This window comes from Tinamus guttatus, unplaced genomic scaffold, assembly GCF_059628265.1.
Source record: "Tinamus guttatus ecotype Peru unplaced genomic scaffold, ASM5962826v1 Tinamus_guttatus_pri_ptg000356l, whole genome shotgun sequence".
NCBI classification, from domain to species: Eukaryota; Metazoa; Chordata; class Aves; order Tinamiformes; family Tinamidae; genus Tinamus; species Tinamus guttatus.
Genome location: NW_028288890.1, coordinates 1,537,540 through 1,563,180, shown reverse-complemented (window position 1 = coordinate 1,563,180; position 25,641 = coordinate 1,537,540). Strand labels below are relative to the sequence as shown.

General features: G+C 45.5%; 2 protein-coding genes across 3 annotated transcripts in view; one reads left to right on the top strand and one right to left on the bottom strand.

The window, feature by feature from the left end:
* AP2B1 (adaptor related protein complex 2 subunit beta 1) overlaps positions 1-19,964 on the bottom strand; it is a 71,171-nt gene extending 51,207 nt beyond the window's left edge. For both annotated transcript variants that reach the window (XM_088530065.1, XM_088530066.1), the window contains exons 1-6: positions 19,905-19,964; positions 16,369-16,426; positions 15,558-15,663; positions 14,058-14,193; positions 12,722-12,967; positions 615-805 (exon numbers count right to left, since the gene is read on the bottom strand). In XM_088530065.1, the coding sequence (XP_088386191.1) occupies positions 615-805; positions 12,722-12,967; positions 14,058-14,193; positions 15,558-15,663; positions 16,369-16,405 (716 nt within the window). In that variant the 5' untranslated portion in view covers positions 16,406-16,426; positions 19,905-19,964. The remainder of the gene's footprint in view (positions 1-614; positions 806-12,721; positions 12,968-14,057; positions 14,194-15,557; positions 15,664-16,368; positions 16,427-19,904) is intronic.
* A 142-nt stretch (positions 19,965-20,106) lies between these two features.
* Positions 20,107-22,716, top strand: PEX12 (peroxisomal biogenesis factor 12). The gene is made up of 3 exons (XM_088530067.1): positions 20,107-20,277; positions 21,075-21,619; positions 22,297-22,716. The coding sequence occupies exons 1-3, from the start codon at positions 20,152-20,154 to the stop codon at positions 22,694-22,696; spliced, it is 1,071 nt and encodes a 356-aa protein (XP_088386193.1). The 5' UTR covers positions 20,107-20,151; the 3' UTR covers positions 22,697-22,716.
* Positions 22,717-25,641: the final 2,925 nt, after the last annotated feature.

Genomic DNA, 25,641 nt, shown 5'->3' with positions numbered 1-25,641 from the left:
CGCAGGTTTCTAGCACTCATTAATAGCTGTTTGCTGGCACAGGATCTTAGAGCACAAGGCATAGTGGGGGGAGAAAGAGGAAAAAAAAGGCAGTAGAACTATACTAGCAGGCTCTTCTTTCCCCCTCTCTTCTTCCTCCATCCCTTAAAAAAAAGTGGATTATGGGTTCTGATTTAAAAAAAAAAAAAAAAAACAGAAAAAAAAAAACAGAAAAAAAAAAAAACAGGCCTGTCCAGAATTTTGTTTTCATGTGGGTTCATGTCCTTTCCCACCTTATTTACATGAAATATAGCAAGCTTGAGAATTCCTCAGTAAATTTCCTTGCTGGTTCCTTATTCCCCTAGGGACCAAGTCTGACTTTTAGTGATTTTGGACACAGATAAGGAGTAGGCCTGAAGTGCAGGAATAAGTACCTCATTACTTAAACATAAAGCCTTCTTGTCACGAGCTTTAGTAATTGCAGCTAAAGTTATAAGCAAAAATGTGACTCTGGAGTGTTTTTTTCTGTTCTGTGACATTACAGACTAGTTTTTAGTTGGAAAAAAACATTCCAGATCTGCCCATTTAAAGAGAAATGGTAAGAAATGCACACCCGAACAGCGGCAGGAACACACCTCTGAGCTTCGCGATCGTCTTTGGGGTTGTAGTTGGACAGACAGTCCAGGATGAAGATCTGGCCCCACTCCGTGCACTCATTTAAAGCCGTCAGCAGCTTGTTAATGTTCTGAGGGTTCAAGTCCAGCAGGTTGCTGTTGGGATGCGATTCACTGATCTCCGACAAGGCAGCGACGGCATTTGCTACCACCTGGGAGAAGAAAAGACAGAAAAGACACATTCTTCATCAGCACATTGTCAGGGGCATGGAGGGGATTAACCTGGGCTAAGCCCAGGTTACAGAGGGCAATCATGGAGATTCCAGCTCATATCAGCTATGCAGCAGCAGTCACATCATCCAGCGGAGCCTTTGGGGACCCAGCATAACCCCACAAACAACTTGGACAGCCCAACACCTGACTGCAATCCTGCTATTTACTGAAAAAAAGAAGCATCTCAGAGGTGCAGGAATAGTAGCACAGCTGGAGATGGCTGCTGACAAACCTGGGAAGCATCCAAAAGCCAGCATGGGTGAAGAGCATTTCTCTAGAGAAATCCTAACCTGAAAGGTTTTTTTTGTCAAACACAAACAAAAGGCTCCTCTGGACAGTACGGGGCCTGGGCCCAGGACTTCAGAAGATGCGGTACTTCCCAGAGCCATTGTCCCTGAGGGATGACATATTCCCATGGAACAAGCAAATACCTCACCTTCCTGCAGACTCCCCCCCGACTAGCTTCAAGTGAGCCTCATCTCCCCCAGCTTCCACAAGATGATCAACTAACCGATATAGCCGAGGTCTCAAAGCCACCACTCGTTTGGGAACAGATACCACCTGCTCAGTTTCCCCTTGGCAGCCCCATGTCACACACCTCAAGGCAAATGAAGACACCAGAACCGTCTCCTTTGCACCAAAGAATGTCAGGCCTTTAGCTCCGTTGAGATTCGGCAGGTCTCCCAGCTTGAGAGCAGACCCAGCCTCCTGAAACAGCTTCCCCTGCTAAGTTCTCAACAAGACATGTCTCCGTTCCAAATTATCTCCATAGTACCCATTTGTCTGCTAGGTATTTTGGAGAGCCCTGTTCAAGCAAGCACTCGTCACTGCAAATAGTCTTGCTGTATTTAAGACTATGTAAGATCTTCCCTTTTCTAAGTATGGATGACAAGAAGACATGAAGAGGAGGTCAAGAGTGCGACTTGACAAGACTGAAAAGTGGGAGTGCAACACAAATTTCTAATTCCTAGTTCCATATTAAAATTCAACAGTTATTTTAACAGATGACATGTGAAGCTTTTTAAAGTAGAGGAGTTGCAGAATACATAGACATAAATAGAAGATTTGCAGAATATAGAGACAAAAATCTTTTATTGGTTGAAACACACACTAAGTAAAACAGGGCTTTAAGCCCAAGTCTGACACACAAAACTGATACACTCTATTAAAAGTCATTCTCAGGATATATTTTACAATGTACATCATATGCCCAGCCCAACTGCCAGTGCCTAACTGCTAAACTGAAGGTTTCTGGCATTATTTTCTGTGAGATTAATGCAAAGAAACACCTTATCTAAAATCTTTCGACTCTTTGGACGACTAAAGAGGTTTTTAATGCCGTACACTGTAAACAAGAACGGCGCGACCAAGAAATTCTCTGCATTGTTCCCATCACTGCTTGTCATTAAGCCAATATATTCCAAAGTCACTGCTCAAGCACAGCAATGTTGATTGTTTTGCATTTCACACCTAGAGGTCAGAGATAGGATTTGGATCCAAGATTTTATGAATTTCATTAGCTGAATGAGCCTTCTGTCACTGAAATCATTAGCAATCAGAACTGCTGTCTTCCTGTACTGCTTTAATGAGTAACTTATTAAGATTGCTGCTTATTCTTTTCATTACTTAATTTGCCTAATTCCAGAACAGTTAATGTGACACTCAGCATAAAATTGAAGTAAAAGACAGTTTTAATTTCATTAAACTTGGGAAATTTGGAAGCAAAGACAAGCCACAAAAGCAACTTAGACGTTTGAAGCCATTACAAAAAAAAATACTTATTGAAAAGAAGTCTGGGGGGAAACATTTTGAAGCAATAAAAAGAAAGATAGAGAGAAAGTCAAAGCACCACAGAAAGTGACCTGATAACTGTACTAAATAAAAAATAGGGAGGAATTTTGGCAGATGAACCCAAGCGGCCAGGCACTGCTTAGTTGTAGTAATTAGGCCATGTGGTACTGCAAGCCCTGGAGCAAGCTCAAGTCTTTCCTTGTGGTTTAAGCCGAACCTGTTCCTTGGTGTTTGCCACGAGGACACACAGACACGTTGTTACTGCGGGTCGGGTGACACGCAGCAGCTCCGACCCAGAAACCTGACCGCAAGGGGAGGTTTCACGGACTTTTGCAGGCTCTTTTCGGGAACCAGCAAGGCGATACCGGCACGAGCAACCACGACAAGGCACAACCCACTATATCGAGTGCATGTTAGACACTTGCTGCCACACTGGCGGGGAAAGGTAGACCCAGAGTCCACAACTACACCTTTAGAGGCAAAAGGACATGCAGACGTAGCTTCAGAGTTTAAGCAACACTGATTAAAGAATAAAAAAAAAAAAGTACTTGCTGGCGATTCACACTGAACATATTGATATGTTACGGTATGCCAACAAAAATAATTAGCATCTTCAAGGCTTTTTACATGTTGCAGTAGCATAGTTGAGATGAAAACAGATTTCAGGAACCAGTCCAACATAAACACTGGTTCAAGTATGCACGCTCACCTCTTCACTGGCACTCCACTGGCTCCATTACAAGACTGGAACAGAGTAATACGAAGCAGGCACTGCCCGGCTCCACTCCAGCACACAGATACTCCTGCTTTGCTGACAGCTCTCACTAAATGAGCACTTGGGTAAAACGCAAACAAGACTGAGGAGTGGCTGTCCACGTTTTGGGACAGGTTTTAAAGAATTTGTTCAGAATTCAGTTAACCCCAACTCAAGCATCACTGGGTAAAGCAACTGGTATACTTTGGCAGTCCCATGCATGCCATTAGCAATACTTAGAAATAAATAATGCCATAAGAACCGGCAACATTACCAATATTCTTTGGCTTCAACAGATTTGGACAAAGAAAAATCAAAGGTAAATATCAAGTCTTCAGGTCAGCTGATATTTCTTCCTCAATGAAGTCCAGCTGTGTTAAATTGCAAGTAAAAGGCACAAAGTGATAAAACACGTTACACAGCATTTTATCCTGACAGTGTAGAGCAATGAAGATGTATGTGTTGGGGGAATATATTAAAAGTAAAGCTAAAGCATCTGGTATAGGACAAAATTCAAAAGCTAGATCAGGGAACTAGATAAGTAACACGCTAAGGCCATACCTTGGCTGAGAGAAAAAAAAAAAAAAAAAAAAGTACATGTAATGGTGTAAGAGTTCCTTTTGCAGACCAAAGCATTCTTTGCTTTTCAAAATATATAACAAGTTCAATTGGATGAGAAACCAACGGACAGTTGGATGACTTATTTCACAGATTGGAAGAAGATACAAAAAGGACAACTAACCTGCAGCAAGTTCTCAAAAATAATGAAAATCAGGTCGACCCACTAGCCCCATATCTGAAGGTTAAAAAGATCCATGACAAGAAACAACCTTAAAAAAGACAATCTCGTCCCTGCAAATTAATTCTGCATTTACATCCAAATACATCATGGCACATATCCGAGACAAAAATTAATGAAGTAAAAAATGTGTAAATCAATGTAAAAAAAATTGAATGAATAGGCTGTGTATTATGTAACCATCTAATAAAAATATGTATATAAAGAACTGTGCAAGGTATAATGTCTCACATAGCTTAAAGACAGTATTCTTAATTGCAAGCCAGTATCTACCCTCCGTGAGAATCAGTCTAAAAAAATAACTAACTAGAAAGTACAAACGCAGGACAGACTGGAGATTAAAATAATCATCATCCACAGAGCTCCCTGGCTTGCTGATTTAAATCAGTTCACCCTGGGTACATTGCAACATTCCTCAACTGCAGTCAAAGCAACATTGCTTTGGAGCCAGTTGACCTGGATGACAATAAACCTGCTTTATGGCTGGAACTTTCCCCAAAACTCAGCTTCTCGGAAGAGTCACTGGGATGGGGTAGTTAAACCTCACAAGGTTTTAAAAAACAACAATCAAAAAAAAAAAAAAAAAAAGACCACCACTATGATTAAATATTCAACAAAACAGAAAATAACAAAGAAAAAGTTTTTAAGATCCATCTATGGACAAACCCTTGGCAGCCAAAGAGCAGATGCGACGTCATGGAAAGCTGCAGAGGTAGGAATGCTGATTAGCCAGTTATTCCTTCTGGCAACTCAAACATTTAGCAAATGGTGTAAAATACATGAACAAGGAGGAAAGGGGGTGGGTGAAAACCCAAGGGCCTGTCTGTCAACCCACATGGAAAAGCTGGGAGGGCAGGAGGGGAGCTAGGCAGAGCGAGAATGCTGAGCGGCCACAGCAATGGGATTATTTCACTGGCATCCCAGGCTCATTGGAAGTTAAAAAAGGTGTGTAATGCAGTTAAATAAATACAACGTCCTGCTGCTTAAAACAGGAAGCTTCCGCTTGCCGTATCGCTAAAACAAGGAAGAAATGAAGAAAAAAGGAAAAAATAAGAGGAGCTGCAAAGAGGCAGCCGTCACCATGAACTGGAGGCACCACGTGCCATTTTGAGCTTTAGAACCAAAGTGTTCAATGAGTGATCAGTGTACGACTGGGTCCTCAAAAATAAAAGGACCTCCTGTTTGAGTTTTCCAACAGTAGAATGACTCTGAGGTGACAGTCATGCATCCCAAGGCCTGCTTGCACAAGCTGGTTTTGGCACTCTCAAGCTCCTGCTAGGAGAGCTGCTGAAAAATGCCACCTTGCAGCAGACCAACGTGCTGGGTCTGCTCTCAGCTCCCTGGCAAAACCAGACTGTGTCCGATACATGACAGGAATTCAAACTCCCTCCTGCTGCACTAACTTCTTCAGGCAACACAGCAAGAAGGAACACAGAGATGGCTCCAACACAGAGGGTTTCTCTTCGGTGTGTCTCAACCCCCAGCACAGGGAAGCAGGTTCTGCAGGAAGCCACGGAGGGGCTGCAACACCACACGCCTCCCTCCAAAACACACTGTGCTCTCACCTCATTTCACCCAGCCTGGCTACAAGCTTTTTTCCCCCCCATCTCAAGATTAAGCACCTATCACATACAAGGAAGATCTCTTCCCCAGCTTTCCAGTAAGCAATTACACTTGCAATTCCCTTTGCAATTTTCCTTGCAGAGGTTCTCGCTGGCACCATCCAGTGGCAAGCAGAGCACTCTCAGGCAGGCTGCTCAGAAGCCAGGCAGCAGCTAAACAGCATGAAAAATGTTATGTAGCCCTAAAGGGTAGTGAGTGGGAAAGCAGCAAGACATCATACCCACAGCATTTTGTGACAAATAGTGCTTGTCAATAGCTAGAAGTGTCGGTTCTGATTTAAAATGCAACATCTAGACACATGTCAAAAAAAAATCCACAGCACCCTGATTGATATTAGAGATCCTGGAATGATCTATTCAGCAAGACGAACGCTTTGGAAATTAGACACATACTGGTAGCAGTAATTGGAAAGCGACAGCCCTCTGATTAATTTGTCAATTAAGCTTTATAAACGAGGGGTCTGCAAGGGCAGACACTGCAGCGCCGCGGGAATTCGCGTGCTGCTGCACAAGCGCGTTGCATCTCCCTGCCAGGCTGCCAGCACTAACTGCATGGGGAGGGCACAACTTCTGGCCAAGCTGCTCCAGACCAGTGCTCCTCATCCACCCACCAGATCAGCTGGGTCTTGGGCATGGGCCTGAAACTCCCTCAGATCTGTTTGACAGCCTAGGAAACAACCAGCTGCCTGGTGAACCAGACACACACGGGTGTCTGGAGAAACACCCAGAGGAGCCGGAGCGCATGGCAGAGCGCGCGGGGACGGAGCGTGGCTATCAGCAGCTCTCCCTTCTCCACCAGGTTGTCTTTGCAATCTGGCTGCTTCACCACAGCCACTAACTGGCTTCGAAGCTCCCCTGATGTTCTCCGGTGTTGCCGAAGCATCTCAACAGACACATTAATACAGCCACTGTTGTGGACACCTATCCCTGTCTCTCGTTTCCATCGTGCTACCTCTAGGATCTGCTTATTTGCAAGCCGTATCGTTCTGCCTCCTCGACAGCCTGGTTTAGACGTCCCGAGCACCCTGCAGAGTCCCCAGGAGAGGCCACGTGCTCCATCCCTGCCCTGCTGGGGAAGCACAGCCTGCACCCTGGATGCCCACAAACATTAGGTGCCTCCTGGAAGGAGGGCTCAGCTCTGCCCGCAGCACAGGTGGATTTTTACAGGAACACCAGACATACTCGGACCAGGATGGACTAGCCTGGGGCACTTCAAGACAGTCATCACTCTGCAACAACTAACCTGGAAGAGAGGAGCAACATTTCACAGGTAGTGAGGCATCCAGGGGAGCCTCAGACTGCCCTGGCACAGCCCACGACTCCCAGGAACATTCAGCTCCATGCTAGGCTGTGAATTTTAAAGTCCTTACAACCTTCATAAGCAGAAAGCACGAACTCCTTTGGGGCAGGTGGTTCACTCCTTGTGCTAGACAAAACATTAGCTGCAGAGAGAAAGAAAAAAGCCATAAAAGGCTCAGGTTTCCCCCCAAGAGAAGAGTGCTTTCCTGCAGCAATGAAGGTAATGCTCCACCCTCTTGTGCAACAGAGGTCCCAAATCCCAGACAATGCTTCCTGGGAAGTCTCCCTGGAACTTGGAGGACCACCAACAGTTTCTCAGCAAAGCTTCATTTCTCAGCTTTAATACACAAAGAAGGACAAAAATCCTGTGAAGTTCACAAGGGAGGGCAGCCCCATGGATAAGAGCTGTTGTTTCTAAACAGACCCATGTTTTAGGGCATGATCTCAGACGTACAGCTTGCTAGCTAGTAGGAAAGGAACAAAGGGAGGACCTTCTCTCCCTATAAGGTCATCCTACAAGCCCAAACACACATCCCGAAGTTCTGACCGGCAAAAGGAATGGGAGGCTCACAGACACAGCACGGGCAGACAAGTGGCTACAGTGATATATAGCAGCAGGTTTGTAACCTGGTCTATGAGCTATGGAAACTCCATACTGCTGGAGGGGACTGATTAAATCAGTGTGAGCTTAGCCACCTCTAGCTGTCAGAGCTCAGACTCTGTTCTTAGTGCAAGTTATTAAATGCTAAAGGAGAAAATAAAAAAGAAAAAAGGCAACAAACACAATGCAAGAATCTAGCTACATATTCCATGCACTTGGTGCATTTACTAATCAACTTCTGTGATCTCACTTTACTACATACCGATTTACAAGACCATCCTTCCCAATAAACAGGGATGCATAGATTGTGTTAAAAGTGACAATGTTTGGACACCAAATAAACGGTAGGTCTACACAGCCCACAGAAACACAGCAGCAAAACAGCCGCCCTGTGACAGCTTCGATCCAGCTGACACTGGACGTCAGAGTGACAAAGCAGTGGCACAACAGTGAAGGCAGCAGGAGCTTGCCAAGGATCGGGCTGCCAACCTTTTGTTATCTGTGTTATTGTGCTCATGGCTGTTGCCGCGGGCACCAGTCAGGTTTAAAGCTAAACAGAGCTCAGCCTCTCCAATCTCAGCTCAACGCCGCTTTGCAGGTGTGCCCAGACTGCACACAGTTATCACAGGCATTTCCCCAGGAAGTTCACATGGGTCCAGTCTGCTGCAGAATCTCTCTTCTAAAATGAGAAATGAAAAAAAAATATATATACACATATATAAAGTGATTTTTTGGGTAGAAATTGATTACAAGTTATAGATAAGTTTATTCCTGAACCACATTTTCTTATTGCTTTGAAGAAAAAGAAACTCAATTATTCCTGATAGAAGCAGCCCTGGAGAAAGGCAAATAAACAGACAAAAAGATCTTGCATGCCGCTGTCAACACCCAGGGCTGCCTTCTTTTAACAACTTGAGGAGAAGCACTCTGAGTTTTCACCTCGGTCTTTTGACACCAACTGAAACAAAGTCAATGCAGAAAAGACAGGTAGACTGGCCTTATGGATTATTTTATAGATTAAGAATTACCCTAAGGGGTCGAAGAATGAAAAAAAATATAGTGAGAAAGGTTGTGCTATTTAAGTATTAGGAGTAGGGCTTAAGATGGATTTTGGTTTGTGTTTTCCCATTAATATTTACATTCCTGAGGAAAACCAAGAAATGCAGTGAGAAAAGCCAGAGGAGAGCTAGCTACAAAATAAGGTGTCTAACTAAGCAGGCTGGGTTCTGTTTTAAGCTGCTGCCACCTCCTGGTCTTGCTGTTCATTACCAGGGCTCAAAGCCTGCAATATTCCAGGGATGAGCGGGTTAATCCCTCATTAGGGACTGGGGACAAGACCAAAACTCCAAAGAGCCTCTGGCCACCGGCAGCTGCACAACAGACCTGTCCTTCTCCCTTCCCTATTACCTACTGCAAACGCTGGGTGGGAAAGGTTTTTACAGCAATCTGCCATCCCATGAACCAGCACTACGGAAAAATCCTAGAATATCATCCTGACATTGTATTTTGTTGAAGAGGATCAGTGCCTTCTGAGTTGCACTGTCTTGAAGCTACTAGTAAGAAATGCCCCTTAGGGTAAGTCCAAAGAGTACTGAGTCTGAAGCAGCCAGGGCTGAGCTTTATATTCACCCAAACCTGGTTCTGCAGAGCTTCACACAAGGAAATGCAGAGCAACAAAGAAGAAAAGTCTGTCTTAAGACAGGCCTGGGAAGAAATGCGGGTTCTCTTTAGGGGAAAAGCACTTAGCAGATCCCAAGTGACAAAGGGCAGCCACAGGCTTTTTGGGACCATCTGTAAAACGAGATAAAAGGCGCCATCCACAATCAAGCATAACCACCCATTAACCGAACCACAACTGTGTGTTACAGGCCCACTGCTTGTGCAGGGTAGAACAGCCAGGCTGACACACAGTAAGCCACTAGCCCATCTGGTAACTAGTCATATAAGTCACTCGATCTCCATTAAAAGCAATTAGAAGTTTGAGTTAATCCACACAGGAGAAACTGCAAAGCGACCACTGGATTGCTGTAGCTGAAGTAATGACAGACCCTGCCGACCAGAAGCCCAGATAGGAGGGAACATCTTGGTTCCTGCACATACAGCACCTTAGTAGAACTCCATAGCAATGCCCTGAATATCCCCGACCTCCAACATCTGGGTCTCCAACCTCTATCATAATATAGTTTTTAAAAAATAAACTATAAAAAATAAACCCCACATTGACAGAAATATCAGTTCCCAACTTACTGCCAGACACCTTGATCTCTGCACAATTACAAGGGAATCAGCAAGCCACAGATAGAGCAGCAGCCAGCCTGAACAGTTAGTGCTTGCTCATACACCAGTGGTAACCAATTACAAAATCATAATAAATTCCTTCTTGAAGATTATTTTTCAACAGGCATTTTCCACCTCTTGCCTAAAATCCTCATTTCCCAGATGAGAGACTAAGTGAGGATCTTCTATCTAAAAAAACATTCTGCTTCATTAAGTGTCTGATGTTGCCCATTTCCACAAGTCATCAAAAGATTTATAATAAAAACATGAATGACTTTAGATAACAGGTTGTAATAAGTCTAATGCATCATTTAGAGAGGAACATGCAGTAGGGATAGCTGTATCTGTACTTTTTTTTTTTTTTTTTAATCTTCATTATCCTTCTTTAGGTTTAATTACTAATACACACATTTGCTTATTAAGAGCTTCCAGGCAGGACTGCATTCCACCTGACCATGGAGAAATAGCTAACTAAATACCAGTTTGCACAAAAACATAAGTTATTTAGCAAACAGCTCCTGGTTATCAGCAACACCCACTTGAATTTCCCACGGAAAAAGCAGCAGCAAGTGGGACAGTTTGACTAGGAAGATGAATCCTTCGAGCTCTGGCTGGGGTGGACAACAACTGCACTTTGTGGCAACGACTGTTCCACAGAGCCACAAATTTCAAAGATGAATGAAGCAATACGCTTACCAGAAGGAATGTCCCTGTCTACTAGAGAACTGTTACCAGATTAAATTCTGCATAAAGTCTGATGAAAACCGTCCCCATCTACCCTTAAGAGCAAGAACATAGTGCCCTGTCACTATACGGGACACCAGCCACACAGTTCTCCAAGCCTGCAGATCTGAAAACAAGTCACAGGCCTCTCCATCACTATCGCTCCTCCAAACTGCACCTGCCCTGCTGCAAACCCACAGCTGCAGGTAGAGCAGGTAAGGGTGATACGAGGCAGGTAACGTGGTCCTGCCGCGCGACGGGCTGCAGAGCTGCAGCTGATTGCAGCAGCCACAGCGGCTCTGGTGCCCTGCTCCATCCTCACCACCACCAGGGAGCTCGTTAGGGATGCTGATGCTCATTAGGAATCCCTAGGCTAATTTTGGTGATTTATTTAGCCAGTGGGGCATACACTGCCCTTCCGTATTTCTCCCCTTCATTCATTTATGTTAGCACTTAATATGCTTTTGAAATAGATATCACTCCTCTCAGCACAGCTGATGGTTCATTTACCAAAAGCTAATTCTCGAGATCAATGAGCTGAAAGGGCACAAAAAACCTTATGAATTTCTGCTCAAATACTGCTTTTCTTCAACCAGAGCTCCTCAACTCACATCCACATGGCTGTAAACAGCAGAAGAAAATTTTAATTTGAAACCAAGCCTAGGTGAAGCACAGGTTAAGTTACTGTCCACAGTACACTCTGCTGCTACCTGTATGCCAAGATCAGGGGCCAGTGTGAAACCAAAACAGCCCCATCAAGTGCTTTCAGAGACTGTAAGAAACACTCATCAAATTTTTAAAAGTAGATGTTCTCCTTATACCTCGAAATTGCCTAGATAGAGAGATCATCTCCAAGCAGTCATTAATATTCATGCAGAAGCCTGGCATAATAAATTCAAGGGATGCAAAGAGAACAGCTTGCAAAAGAGTCTCATACCAGAGGCAATAGATACCTATATGTTCTGGTTGGCACCACTTCTCACAGATATGTTCCTGTGAAAACCAGACACCCTCAGTTTTAGTGTCTCTAAAAAGCCACAAGAAAAGTAATCAGCAGCCTTTACTCTACTGCTAGAGAGGATGATATTTCACCACCTGCATTTGATTTATTCGGAGCTGCCCAAAGTAGTTATAACAGGTCAGCAATTTGCTTTTTGCAGCTTGATTCATGCACCATACAAAGAACTGCTAGATCTAGCCTAATAATGTTAAATTATGTCTTTAAGCAGAGTCAATCAGATGTGGGCTCTAAAAGAAATACAAAGGAGCGATCACATCCTTACACTCTGAGCTAACACAAGTTGCAGAAATCTTTTTTGCTAGCATTACACTGATATCCGTGTGCTCACTGGATTCTGGTATATCATCAGAAAAATACTGACTAAAAACATTATGCACTGCAGCACTTAATCCATTGTTCACCACCCTTTAATTATAAATTAGTAGTGGAAGAAGCCTGGTGTAGAAATAGACCCCTAATCGCCCTTGATGACATATTGATTTAATAGGTAGATTACTCCTGTGAAAATCTGGTAAAGTTTTTGATCTCCACCTCTGCTCTGATAATTCATTTAGCTTCACTAAAAACATCAGCATTGATTTTCTACAGTCATTATACATCAGTGGATTTATCCGGATTACTGACTGAAGTTATCAATCCACTCACTCCAAGAGCCAAAGGCTGCAGAAGTCAATGGCTACAAGCTGTCACCAAGGCAGTAGCATCAAAAAGATTCCTCATCCTGTTCTTTTGACTCATCAGCCAGGTCAGCCAGGAGGCAAAACTTTAGTTGCAGCACTCAAGACAGCATCCAAACAGGGAAAAGCTCAAACAGATCGAAGAACAGAAGCCAATTCACTTCAGGAATAAAACTGCTCTCTAAGCAATACATCCATTGTGTGCATCAGTAGCAACTGAAAAACCCTTATGTTTCTGATTACTTGTGCATTACAAACACAAGAAATGTGTTGGAAGGACATATACATTACCATGGGGTTGGAGTCTGCAATCAGGTCACGCAGAGAATCCAGGAATCCTTGGTCTTCCACCATCTGGGCATTGATGTCGTGCAGCTTCGCCACACACACAGCTGCGGTCTTTCGTACATAGGGATCTTCATCCTTCAGACACTTGCGAAGAGGCTCACACAAATACTCAGTGATCTTATCCACCCTGATGCATCCCATCGTACGGACTGCCAGGGCACGGATCAGAGGGTTTGGATCTTCACAGTCCTGCAAGGCGGAGGATGAATATGCAGTAAACATGTACATCTAAACAATGGTATCTTCCCTATGGCCAGAATCAGACTTTTCTGTTCTTATGCCAATCAAAAGGCCTTCTCTCTGATTATGCACTAAAAAAAGGCATTTATTTCCAACCACAGATAAAAGGTGGATTTACTGGTTCACAGAAACATTCTATACCAACTCAAAATGTTTTCAGGCTATAACAGCTTGCAAAATGGCAAAATTGTGATCTCAGTGCCCTTTGGTTGACCACAGGCAAAACTGCTTTCCACACAATCTAGCAGTCAAATCTAAAGCACAGCTAAACTAGAGAGGCACCTCTCACCCTCCAAAGGCCAGCCACAAGCAGCTTTCAGACAGAATGAAATGCTGGGGTTTAGCCTTTCTGGTTTAAAGAGGCATTTACCCTCCACTGTTTAAAATTCCTATGACCATAAAACACCTGAATGTATCAATATTAAAGCGTATGAGCAAAGTGACATATCATACCAATGCATACAACAGCCTGAGCTGTGAATTGCACATGAAGTGCTGAGTTAGCACAGACTAGTGCCAACACTCTCTCTTTACCAACACTTGTCCCTCATCTTGGCACATTAGGCATCAGACATTTCCTTGTAAGGAAAAGCAGGGAGCTGGAAACTATCAAGTCTGTTTATTAACCCACTTTAACAGAACTACACTTTGAAGATATAAAAAAATATTATTCCCAGGAGCCTTCAGATGGAGGTAGGGGGATTCTCTCTAACCAGAAGAGCAAGCTACAGATACTAAAAAGACTGAAGGAAAAACATTCTCTTGACCAAGGACAGAAGCTAGTCTCCAATAATGCTTTTCCTGGAGCAGGTTCCCTCAGAAACACTTACAGGGGTAATCACTTACTAAGGGTAACAAGTTAGAAATGAGATCTAGACTTGCTGGACTCAGCCAGCTCCTGTAAGCCAGTTTATTTCCTGCTCCTCAACAGGCACCCAGAGACTGAAATTACCAACAGCTCAGAAAGCGCTAATGGACAAAGGAAACAGTGACAGCCACAGCACAGACCATTTTCTGCTGAGCCTTAGGAGCAAATTACCTTCACAAAGCTGTTGACAGCCATAATGGCCATATCGGGCTGACTTTTGGCATAGTTCATCAGGTACAGGTACACCAGCTTCTTCAGCTCCAAGTTGTCAGTCTGCATGCAGTTCACAACATCTGGAAAGAGTGAACTGGACAGGGCAGAGTGGAGCAAGAGGAGAGAAAAAGCAGTGAGGTTACACCATGAGTAAAAGGGTAGGAGGAATAGCAAGGAAGCCAGGAAAGCTGGAAGTCCAGTGTAACTATTCCACAGCCAAGTAAGGGGTCATTTTCCTCCCCACACAATTTGCAAAGGGTTTTATAATAGTTTAATCACTAAATCTCTTCTAGGGCATTAACATAAGTCAGTGCCTGGAACAAGGGAAAACAAATGCAATTTCCTAAAGCTGTTGTAATTGTGGAGTTCGCTGAACAAGAAAGCTCTCTCATGCCAGCCTTGGAAATTAACCAACAGCAAAACAAAGATGCTTAGAAAAATGTTCTCATGATGCAGGACAAATGATTCGCAATGAACCTGCCAAATTTCAGCCTAGTGAATTGTATAGCAATTAGCAAATTAAATACTGATAAACTGAGTTGCACAGCAATGTTAAGCAGCAATCTAAACAGCAGTGCAGAAGAAAGGAGACAGTTGCACAGGACATCTGCAGCTCTCAGGTATGTTGTAGAGGTCTAAGGGAAAAGGTCAAGTGCTGCTGACAAATACATATATATAGTGTATGCATATGTTTGTATATATATACACACACTATATATATATATATATATACACACACACACTTGTTCTCCCTGCAGTTTATCTGTTCCTTCATTCTTCATCAAGTCACGATCCTAAAACTGTAACCTGGGATGAATTTGTCTGGCAGACTCCACTGCCAGGAATCCACGATTACAGTGACTTTATTGCAGAATCCAGTAATGGGGCAAGCTGGAAAGAAAATGTTTGTTCCTTAAAGACAGCAAAAATTACTGTAGCAGCTTTGCAGAAGATAAATGACCCGGTCCTTTATCAACTGTGATGTAATCTCAAAGAGAAAGTTTTTTTAAAAAGCTCAAGTTTAAAATGTACCTTTATGTGTAATGGCATAAAATCTTTTAAAAGAAACACTCAGAACTAACTTCCCAAAAGTAAGAATTCAGCTAGCAAGTAGATCAGAAACATTGTCTACAATGATATCTAAAATTGGCTGAAATCTTGAAAGATTTTTAAATAAAAAATGATGACAGGTATCTAGCTAAACCGGTACAGATAAACTCGGTTTATTTTGCTTTCTGTAACAGAAAAGAGCTTAAAAAAAATGTGTATCGAGCACCCCACAAGTCAGCACACATCCAGTCTCACTACCCAACTCACTGAGATGAAGAATTTGGATCCCGGGACACAGTGTTTCCCTTCTCCCTATTGGGAAGCCTCCCAGAGATGTGCACCTCTCATATCACTTAGGAGTCCAAGGAGAACCACAGCTACTACAGGTGCAAGAAAAGCAGCTTTTACCTGACATCCTTGCCCACAGTCATGGCTGCAATAACCTTTTTTACAGCCTCTTTTCTCTTCTCTTTCTTTTCATTATTGAGTTCTGCCTTCAGTTCAAAAATCTCTCCTGGAAGAAGAGAAAACAGACTGAAACTCTTGGAAAACAAACAAAAAACCCACACAATTCAGACCTTCTGCCCACCCTATATACACATCCCCATGTGCCTAAGGTTATTGTAGCATCCTACACTGGCTACATGATGACAGAACTATTTCCCTTGCAAAATTAGAAAACTAAATTCACTTAGTGTTTTGCAAGGTTTAGGCTGAAAAACCAAGTTCTCAAACAAGGAAGATGAAGCAGTCTGCAAAGTTAACCTGCCCAACCATTTGCAAAGAAATCCTGATAAACTCCCAGGGATGTGTTCTTTTTTCTTTCCTTTTTCAGGCTCTTGCTCCCATAACATTGCTACACTAATATGTAGAAGCTGTGATACTTTATGCAGAACATGGTTCAAGAATTAAAGCTGTGATACTCTGAGAATGAGGTGAACTATACCTTTCTAAATAACCTAAATCTTTAAAAAAAAAAAAAAAAAAAAGAGCAATTTGGGTCATTTGTGCAATACAAAGCTGTACAATGCATCAGTTTTGTCTTCTGTCACCACGTGACCTACTTTTGAAGTTTCTCCCTAGATGATTAAGAGGAGAAATAGGGACAGAACTAACAGAAAATTACAAATTCTTCTGCAGGCAGTTAAAAAAAGCTGTGTAAAAATAGTCACCACCACCCCCAGGAGCCTGCAATCCACTGCATTAATTTACCACTAACCTTTTTTATTGGTCGTAAAATATTTGGAGTCCGTCATGGTTCCGATTCCTTAAAACACCTGAAAGGGGGAAAAAACAGTCAAAGAGCATCAAGAGCTGACAACAACAGTTTGCAAGTTCAGAACTCAGAGGAAGAACACTTGGTGAGAGCACATAACATATGGAAAGAAAGAAATGCTTTACATGCACAGGTTGCACAATCTTCCTTCTGTACTAGATGTCGTTACCTGGAAAACCCATGGATTAAGGATTCAAATGAACAGTGTCAGGGAAAATAAAAACACCTATTGCAGATACCCTAGAAAAGCAGCAGTGCCCACCCCAAGCTTTCTGATTTTTAATCACAAAGCAGAAAGACCATTTTAACTGCTTATAATGAGGAGATCTTGACGTGTTCTGCAGCTGTCTTTCCCCTGGGTAAACAATTTCATTTTCCCAAAAAAGCAGCGCACATTGAGTATCTCGACTGGAAGTGAGAAGTCCACATTTCAGACAAAGGAAAATGTCAACTCCCCCTAACGATACATTTTTATGTTGCATGTTGATAGAAAGAACAATTAACCCTACTTGCAGCACCCACCTGGAGGCCTTTGATTTTTCCCCTCTCTTTTGTTCTTCCTAAACCCTGGTAAACACAAAGCTTTATTTTTATTTATTTATTTATTTATTTATTTAGAAAAGCCACTGCTCTTCCATCCTCTCAGGCTTGAAATTGGAATATCTCTTTGCCAAGATCTTACACCCCGCTCCAACACACACACAAGCTTATTAGTTTTTGCACTGCATTTTTGTGGACAGGACTGAAAAATGCCTGTGGGCCAGCAAAGTGCTTACGGGAGCTGTGCAGAAGGTCTCACCAGCACTTTGCCTGCACCACAAAATCAAATTATTGATACCTAGGTTACAGGGATTGTCCAAACACAGCAGAGAGCCATCACTTCATTTGTGCAATTGCCAGCTCCGTGACAAACATGACTCAAACAATTGCAAGTATTGGCTCAAAAACAAGCATAGGAGTGGGCAATTTTACTGCTTTTGAAGATACAATCTGCATTGTGGCTAAAAAGCTATATCTTCCAAACTATCCAAAACATGCTTCCTCCTACTTTATTATTATTACCTATTTTTGCCCAATTCCCCTTTTTTTTTTGTAGATCCTATTCCCTTTAAATGCTACCAGCAAAGTCGTGAGTCATTCTCCCTAAGTGCTGCTGCCTGTTTGCCTCCCATCCCTTGGGCTCAACACTGGAAGAACAGGCGAAGTGCTGCACCCCGAGCTGCTGCCCAGCACCACAACTAGCTCTGCTTCTTAGTGCTTTCCTTCCTCACCCTTTCACCAGCCCCGACATCGTCCTTCTTTTCCTGACCACCTAACTCATTTTAATACCCAGGAGGCAAGGCCACCTGAGCAGCAGTGAAGGGGCAATGGCAGTTCCCACCACCTTTAATGCACTCTGCAGGGTGGCATCGCAGCTGCCAAGGAAGCAGGGGAGAAATGGGACCTGCTGCTTCGCTCCCTGGAGCTTCTGCCTGCCCTGGCCCCGCGGTTACCTCTCCTCACGCAGCATTGCCCAGACTGGCCTGATTTCACCCCATTTCTGCTCCTGCCAAGCTGGCGAGCAAACGATGCCTGGGAACTGCTCTGGAAGGTCTCTTCACCTGCAAGGGAGGCTTCTCTGAGGCTGTTCTGGGGCGGCCACGCGAGCTCCAACACGACACGGTAGCGTTTCCAGCAGCGCCCCGGCGGCTGCCGCGGGTCCTGCTTCCCGCCGGACGCGCAGCCTCCTCGGATACGGCCTTGCGGGTCTGAGCCTCGCTCAGAAGACAACTTAAATGTTTCCATCTACCAGAGCATGTGGCACGAGGCCACGCAAAGGGGATTCAACAGACTCTGCTGCGCTTCGGCCTGGTTGCATTACATGAGTCTCTGTTGCCTGATATTGTTTCAGCAGTGACCAATAGCAGATAAGAGAGAAAAAGGAAAACAACACATATCACCCAGCTGCATAAAGCTACCCCACAGAATCTTGCTGAATTTCACAGATTATAGTTATACTCAGAAGCAGAATTTTCACTGTCTAACTTCAGATTACATACTTGGAAACATGGAGAATAATCATAAAAACACTCAGACTTCAAACAAGGCTAACCACAGCACATATAATCACAATCTCTGTTCTGACAAATGTAGAACAATACTTGATTTATTGCAGTAAGAAACACAACTACTATATTCCAAGTGCCACATTGGAGAAAACTCTTTCTGTAGGCACAAGGATTTTTGTTTCGTGTATGTCCTAGCTTGCTTCACACGTTGTTAAGAGACAGGTTGATAACTGCACTGGGGATAATCTCCTAAACAAACTCTGCATAGTTTACAACAAGTCCCAGATGAAGGCCAAAAACAAAGAGCAGATTCACAAATAATAGCAGTGTTTTAAATGACTCCAAAAAATACCAGTTTCCTGTACACAAATTACATCTGAAGAGAGCAGAGACAATTCCCAGCCATGCCATAAATATCCTTATGGTTTTGGGGGAAAAAAATCTAAGAAAGATTGCCCTTGCCTTCCAGTGGCTCTGTGCCTCACAAACACGCAAAGGTGCTCAAGTCGACAGCAAAAGGGTCCTGCTCTGCCCCCTGCTACGTCCCCCAAAAAGCAATGCAGCAGAGGAATTCCTCCAGAAGCTCTGGCAATGGTTAAGGCTGTAAGCATTAACTTGACAATTAAATGTAAACATGACTCAATGAAAAAAGGAACCATCAAAACCAGAAACATCAGCAGCTTCAGCCTAAAACTGCAGAGCAAACTGAACCCTGCAGCCAACCAGCACTAGCTTTGCCTGGCGCAGAACTGGAACAACGACCGTCCTGAGCTCGACGCCACCGATTTCACACTGATGTGAACGGGAAGGCGGCAGGTTTAAGGTCTCAATCAGCCCTGACATAAAGCTTTCATTGGAACCAGCCCAGGTCTTGGTGCTCCACATCCCATTCCCAAATGCTTTGTGCTTCCTATCACCTTCTTGCTCCTCAGCTCCTACCCCTCCAACTGCAGGGCTGGCTTTGCCACCAGCCCCTCCGCTCTTCTCCCTCCCCGCCAGCCCGTGGCCGCAGTCCCCGTCCCCCCAGCAGCGCCACCCGCCTCCTCCCCGCGCCCCCCCTCCGCAGCACATCCCCCATCCCATCTCTCCCAGGCGCATCCCAGCCCTTTTCCCAGCGCACGCAGCACCCCACGGCCCCCCCCTCGCCCTTCCCAGGGGGCTGCTCCCCGCTCCCCATCCCTGCCGGACTGACACCCTCCTCGGCACCACCTCCGTGCCCCAGCCTCGCTCCCCTGCCCCTCCTTGACCTTCCCACCTCCCCCCGGGCCCTCCTCTGCCTCAACCCCCGGCCTTGCGCCCATCCCCGCAATCCCCCCAGCCATGGCCTGTCCTGCCCGGCGCCTCCCCCAGCACCGACCCGCACTCAGCGCCGCCACCGCCCCCACCCACCCCGGGACCTCCGTCCCATCCCGGTGCCCCCGCCCCACTCACGGCGCGGGCGGCGACGGACACAGCGGCTGCGGGGGCGGCCGCGGCGGAAGCGGAAGCGGGACGGGGCGGCCTCGAGAGAAACAGCCCCGCCCCCTGCATAGAGTGGCCGCGCCCCGGCCACCACAGAGAGCGGCGCGGGGCGGGGACAGAGCGCCGCCGCCGCGCCTCGCTTCCGGGGGGCGGGGCCGGAGGCTGCCCCGCGCCGCCGCTGGGGCCGCCGGCTCCCCCTGCCGGCGGGGCCGCCGTCATGGCGGAGCTGGGCGCCCACCTCACGGCGGCGCCGGCCGCGCACGACAGGCCCTCCATCTTCGAGGCGGTGGCTCAGGACAGCCTCATGGGCGCCGTGAAGCCCGCGCTGCAGCACCTGGCCAAGGTGAGGGCCCGGCGCGGCGCGGCGGGGGGGGCCTCCCGCCCCCCGGCCCCTCTTGCACAAAATGGCGGCTCGCCGCGACATGGCAGGCGCGACCCTCGCCCGGGGGCCTTGGCGGGGGGTCGCGCGCGGCTCCCGTGCGGCTCCCGTGGCCGCGCGGAGCGGTCGCGCCGTGGCCGGGAGCCGCCGGGCGCCCTCCCTGCGCGGCCGCGGGCGCCTCTCCCCCCAGAGTGAGGCCCGTGGGATTCTCTGGTGCTCTTCAGAAATGGGCTGTGCCAGCTCTCCTCACATTGCGTGGCGAGGGTTCATCACCTTCTGCACAGCGTCGTGGCCTGGGAGAGCTGGCCGCAGCTGGGAAGGGGTAAATGGGCTGTTCAACGTGGTCCCTTGAGTGCGGGACAAGCTGCCTGTGCTGAGGGTGCAGGATGATCTGAGCTCCCACTGCCCGTGATTCAACCATGCCAGGGTCCCTGGAAACTGGGGCTGCCCTGTGGATTCACGGGGCTCAGCTCTGTGCACATGCACGCAGGGAGGTGTGTGTTTGCTGAGGACAGGTCATGTAGGCAGCAAATACTGGATAGTGAGTGCTCTGAGGGGAAACTGTTATGTGGAGAAAATGTAAAGAGGTTGAACGCTGCTCTTGGTGGAGCTTTTCATCACCAGGACTCACAGCTGGCCTGGCACAAACTAGCAGAGCAGTTTTGACCCATTCTGCTCACTTTTGGAATTACAGGTATAGTTTATAGTTCCTGTAGTTTAGCATATGTTTCCACTGTAAGTGCTTATGTCTTTTTCAATAGGTGCTGGCTGAGTCTAATCCTGCCCGATATGGCTTCCTCTGGCGTTGGTTTGATGAGGTCTATATCCTGCTGGATCTGCTGCTGCAGCAGCAATATCTGTCCAGGTGCAGTGCCTCTTTTTCTGAAAACTTCTACGGCTTAAAGAGGGTCACAATAGGAGACTCCAAGCAGCAATCGCTGGCCAGCGCTGGCCTGCCAAAGAAGCAGCACTGGAAGTCTCTACTTCTGCTTGTTCTTGTTCCTTACCTGAAAGGAAAGCTAGAGAAACTGGTGTCCAGCCTGCGGGAAGAGGATGAGTACTCCATCCACCCTCCCTCGTCATCTTGGAAGCGCTTTTACAGAGCCTTTCTAGCTGCCTATCCCTTCGTAAACATGGCCTGGGAGGGCTGGTTTCTTATCCAGCAGTTGTGCTACATCCTCGGGGAAGCGCAGCACCATTCGCCCATGCTGCGGCTGGCTGGTGTCCGCCTGGTGAGACTGACTGCGGATGATATCCAGGCCCTGGAGAAGAAATTTGCAGTAGCTGCCCCGAGTCAGCCACACAGGTACAGCAGAACAGGGCTTAGCAGCTTCTTGCCAGGGGGTGGGTCGAGGTAGAGATCGTGCTCAAGGTAAAACTGTCTTGTTCTCCAGAAATTCTTCAAGATAAAGTTTATATTTGGCAAAACCCTTCTCCAAAAGAGAATGTCATGATAATAAGTGTAAATAAGGAACCAAGTATTAGCGATTAGCTTCACAGAAGTTTCTATAATAAAATCGAAATGGTTTTTTGGCACTTCAGCCTCCATCCCATAAAATCTTCAGCTGCACTTTCCTGTCATGGGAAGCAGATTGTACCCACTCTGCTAAAAGGACTGAAACTTAGCTCAGTTGGTTTTCCTGAGCAACAACTAGTCATGATCATGTTTAATGTCCTGCAAAATGATGGTCCAGGAGTGAAATGACCTGAGATCCAGGTCCCTTCAAACCAAACTTTTCTGATTTAGACTTCTGAAAAAAAAACAGGTCTTGAAATTTTCCCAGTGATCATATGCTCTGCTCAAACCACAAAGACACATCCCACCAGTTGCCCTATTACAACCATGGGACATGACAAAATAGTTATTTAGCATTACGAGGCTGTGTAGAGCAGTGACTTACCCCTAATCTTTTTTGCCTTGGTTTGCAGAGGGACAAATGAGCAGTACTGATAATTTCTTAATGCCTTTTCTCCCTGCTACAGCATTAAGACACAAGTCCGGTCAGCACTGAAGAAGGCACTGGGTGGCATTGCTTTCTCCTTGTCCACCGGGCTGTCTGTCAGCGTGTTCTTCCTGCAGTTCCTGGACTGGTGGTACTCCTCGGAAAACCAGGAGACCATCAAATCTCTGACAGCGCTGCCTACTCCACCGCCGCCAGTGCACCTTGACCATGGGGCGGACTCAGCTCTGTTGCCTAAACTGAAGACCATGTGCCCACTGTGCCACAAGATTCGAGCCAATGCCACAGTCCTGTCCACGTCAGGCTACGTGTTTTGCTACCGCTGTGTGTATAATTATGTGAAGACTCACCAGCGATGCCCGGTGACGGGCTATGCCACCGAGCTGCAGCACCTCGTCAAACTGTATTCCCCTGAGAGCTGAAAGGGCAGCTCCATGCCACCGTAGGCGTGTCTCTGGGACTAAATGGCAGGACTACTGGGTAGCAGTGAGCCTCAGTTTGCCCTTTATGATGTCCTAGAGAAGACTATTGACCACTACAACTTGGAAGTGATCTCTAAAGCTCATTTGAATCTTTAATTTTGCTGCCTTGGTAAATTTTGGTGAGACTCCTCCCTCCTCATTTTTTTAGCCTTTCAAACATCCATAACAAAGCTCCAGAGGGGCAGGACAGTCGTGGCTTGTCAGTCAGCACAGAAATGCCTTCAAAGGCCCGGGGAATGGGAGCAAACATGATGTGGATAAGAAGAATGCAGGTGTGAGGACCATATATGTGAGTACTGCTGACAAGAGTCCTGCTTGAGAGCACGGTCAGCAAATTGGAGATGCGCAAAAACTGTCCAGGCAGCTCATTCCAGCCTCAGCAGCCTCACACACTTCAGGTCTGCTGGGGCAGGTGCTGGCACCAGTGATTTTTGAAGAGGTAGAGACGGGTTCAGGCCTTTCTTCTGATCCTGGTGTCCTTAAGAGTCTCCGTGTTTTTTCAGGCTAATCACCTCTGAGTGAGGTGATTATGAGAACATTACACCCCTAATTCCCATCAAGAGTTCTAAATTAAGACTCTTTTGACTCTTTAAAGGAACAAGGGGTGGTGTGTACAAACACTGACACAAGACCATGAGGGAGAAAGACAAGGCAAATTAAAGCAGTAATTGTGCCACCTTAGGAGAATATTATCTGCTTTTATAAAGCTGTTTTTTTTTTCCTTGATTTAGAACCCATCTGCATTTATATTTGTTTTTCCTAATGTTTGGGAAATGAAGTTTGCTCTTCTGGGATCTTTATTTGCACAATGGAGACTAGACAAATGCTGCTTTTATTTTTGCAGATGATAATCTTGGATATAAGATTAGTATTTTGCAGGCTGAACATTTTTAATTTTTGCATTGGAATTTAGTATTACATTGTAGTTATTCCAGTCCCAATCTAAACGGATCATATAGCACATTCATATCAGAAAGAAGCACAGGAAAGAGCAGGAAATGTGCATGATGTTATGGTTGCTCCTTGCCTCAGACCACTGATCAAACATTGATTTTTCTTGATGGAAGGTGGATTTTCTTGACTCAGCTCTAGGGAGCGGCAGTTAGCTACTCCAGACATCATGGTGACAAGAATAGAAAGCAAAGTCTGCTGCACAGAATATCTGGTCTTTCCAGATTAATAGATATGCTCTTAACATTTAATTCATAAACCAATGATCTCATTTTAGCCCTGCTTCGGAAGATAGAAATCAATAAAATCCTTCCTCATGTCTGAGCAAGATAGCAAGTGTCTTGAATCAGCTGGAAAAATACAGTAATTAGCATCCCCCCAAAGGTACTCTGGATGTCCTCCTGTTGGGCCCTGGCTGCCTTCCACTCCGTGTCCCTCCTCCACCCTGCTGTACAATGCTGAGTTCCTGCCAAGATGAGATTTGGACGACTGGGACGTACTGAGAACCACCCACATTTAAGCCTCACAGTTTAGGACAGCTCTAATTATTCTTGTGAATGTTAAATTGCTCTTTAAACCTACCTAGCTAACAGCCATTAAGTCCTCAGTGGTGACAGACTTGGCAGTTACCTGGCAGATTTTGAAGTGTTCTTGCAGGTGACTGCAGAATTCCAGTTTGTACACGAGTGCTTCTGTTAACTGTCCTGAAAAGCCAAATACCCATCTGTTACATTAAGCTGCTCTAAACGCTACAAAACCGATTCATATTACACAAACACTCCCTTTATCTGCTTTGTACATTTAGTAGTAGTGTGCAAGCCATGATGGTATCCAGACCTGCAAGGAACGACTTGTTAAGGAAAAAAATATACCAATTTTATTACACCAGTTTTTAGATTTACATGCTAACTGTGAGTGCTATGCACTCATGTATCATATATACACTCAGGAAGCTTTGTTGTGTTGCTTAATACAATTATTTCATCATTAACAGTGGCACTGGAGTTACCTAACACATTACTGTCACTGTGTAATGCTTTCCTAGCATTAAAAAAAAAATGTTTAATGAAGGCATATTTACCACTGCCATAGCAACTGAGCTGCTTTCCCTGTTTCCTTAGCAGGAATGGCAGTTTCTCTTGCTAAGAGATAACCTCCTATCAGTTCTCCTAGGGTTGATAAAAACAACCCCCTCCACACACACACACACGACAAGCCTCCACTGGCAAGTGAGAAACAAATGTAAAATGTCACTGAGACCTAGAGGAAAATGAAAACATGATTAGAAAAAACCTCTGTATCTTCTCCTGCCCTTTTTTAGCCCATCTGTTTTGGCTAGTCAAAGGGCTGCACCTTACCCACCCACAGCCCATGCGGTTCTGCCAGTCCAACTCCTCACTAACTGCAATCAAGCCAAACATCCTGGAGATACTGATGGTTTTTGGAAGAAAAAGCATGTTTTTTTTTTTCCAATACCTGAAATTTCAACGTCCTCTGCCCTACCAGAAGGGAAGCAGCCACATTTCCCCCTGCCAGGCCCTCCCATCTCGTATCTGACGTGCAGCCTGAGCTAGAGCAGAGCACCAGAGCCAGGCCCAGCAGCACAGCTCACTTCTAAAAATACTCGTCTCGGTGCTTCCAGTCATGACTAGATGATTACACAGCTGAACTAAGTGGTTATGAGGTCTCTACAGGATAACCTCTATCTTACCGAGTCTGCATAGTTTTGACAAATGGAAGATACAGCAGCACAACATCTGGAGCTTGGAAAAACATGTCGCACACATGTGGGAGCAAGAACCCCCTGTCACAGCAAGCTCAGTACTAAAACCAGCTTTGCAGCAAGATACAGGAATCCAAAGAAATTTTGCACAGCTCACTTTTCAAATCAAGCCTCAATGACTTTTAAGAGCTTAGATGAACTTAGCTTTAAA

What these genes read in the sequence shown, in the direction of transcription:
- PEX12 (XM_088530067.1), top strand. Translation starts at nt 20,152, where the DNA reads ATGGCGGAGCTGGGCGCCCACCTCACGGCGGCGCCGGCCGCGCACGAC. An exon ending in CGCTGCAGCACCTGGCCAAG is followed by an intron (nt 20,278 to 21,074) that starts GTGAGGGCCCGG and finishes CTTTTTCAATAG; the next exon opens with GTGCTGGCTGAGTCTAATCC. An exon ending in GCCCCGAGTCAGCCACACAG is followed by an intron (nt 21,620 to 22,296) that starts GTACAGCAGAAC and finishes TCCCTGCTACAG; the next exon opens with CATTAAGACACAAGTCCGGT.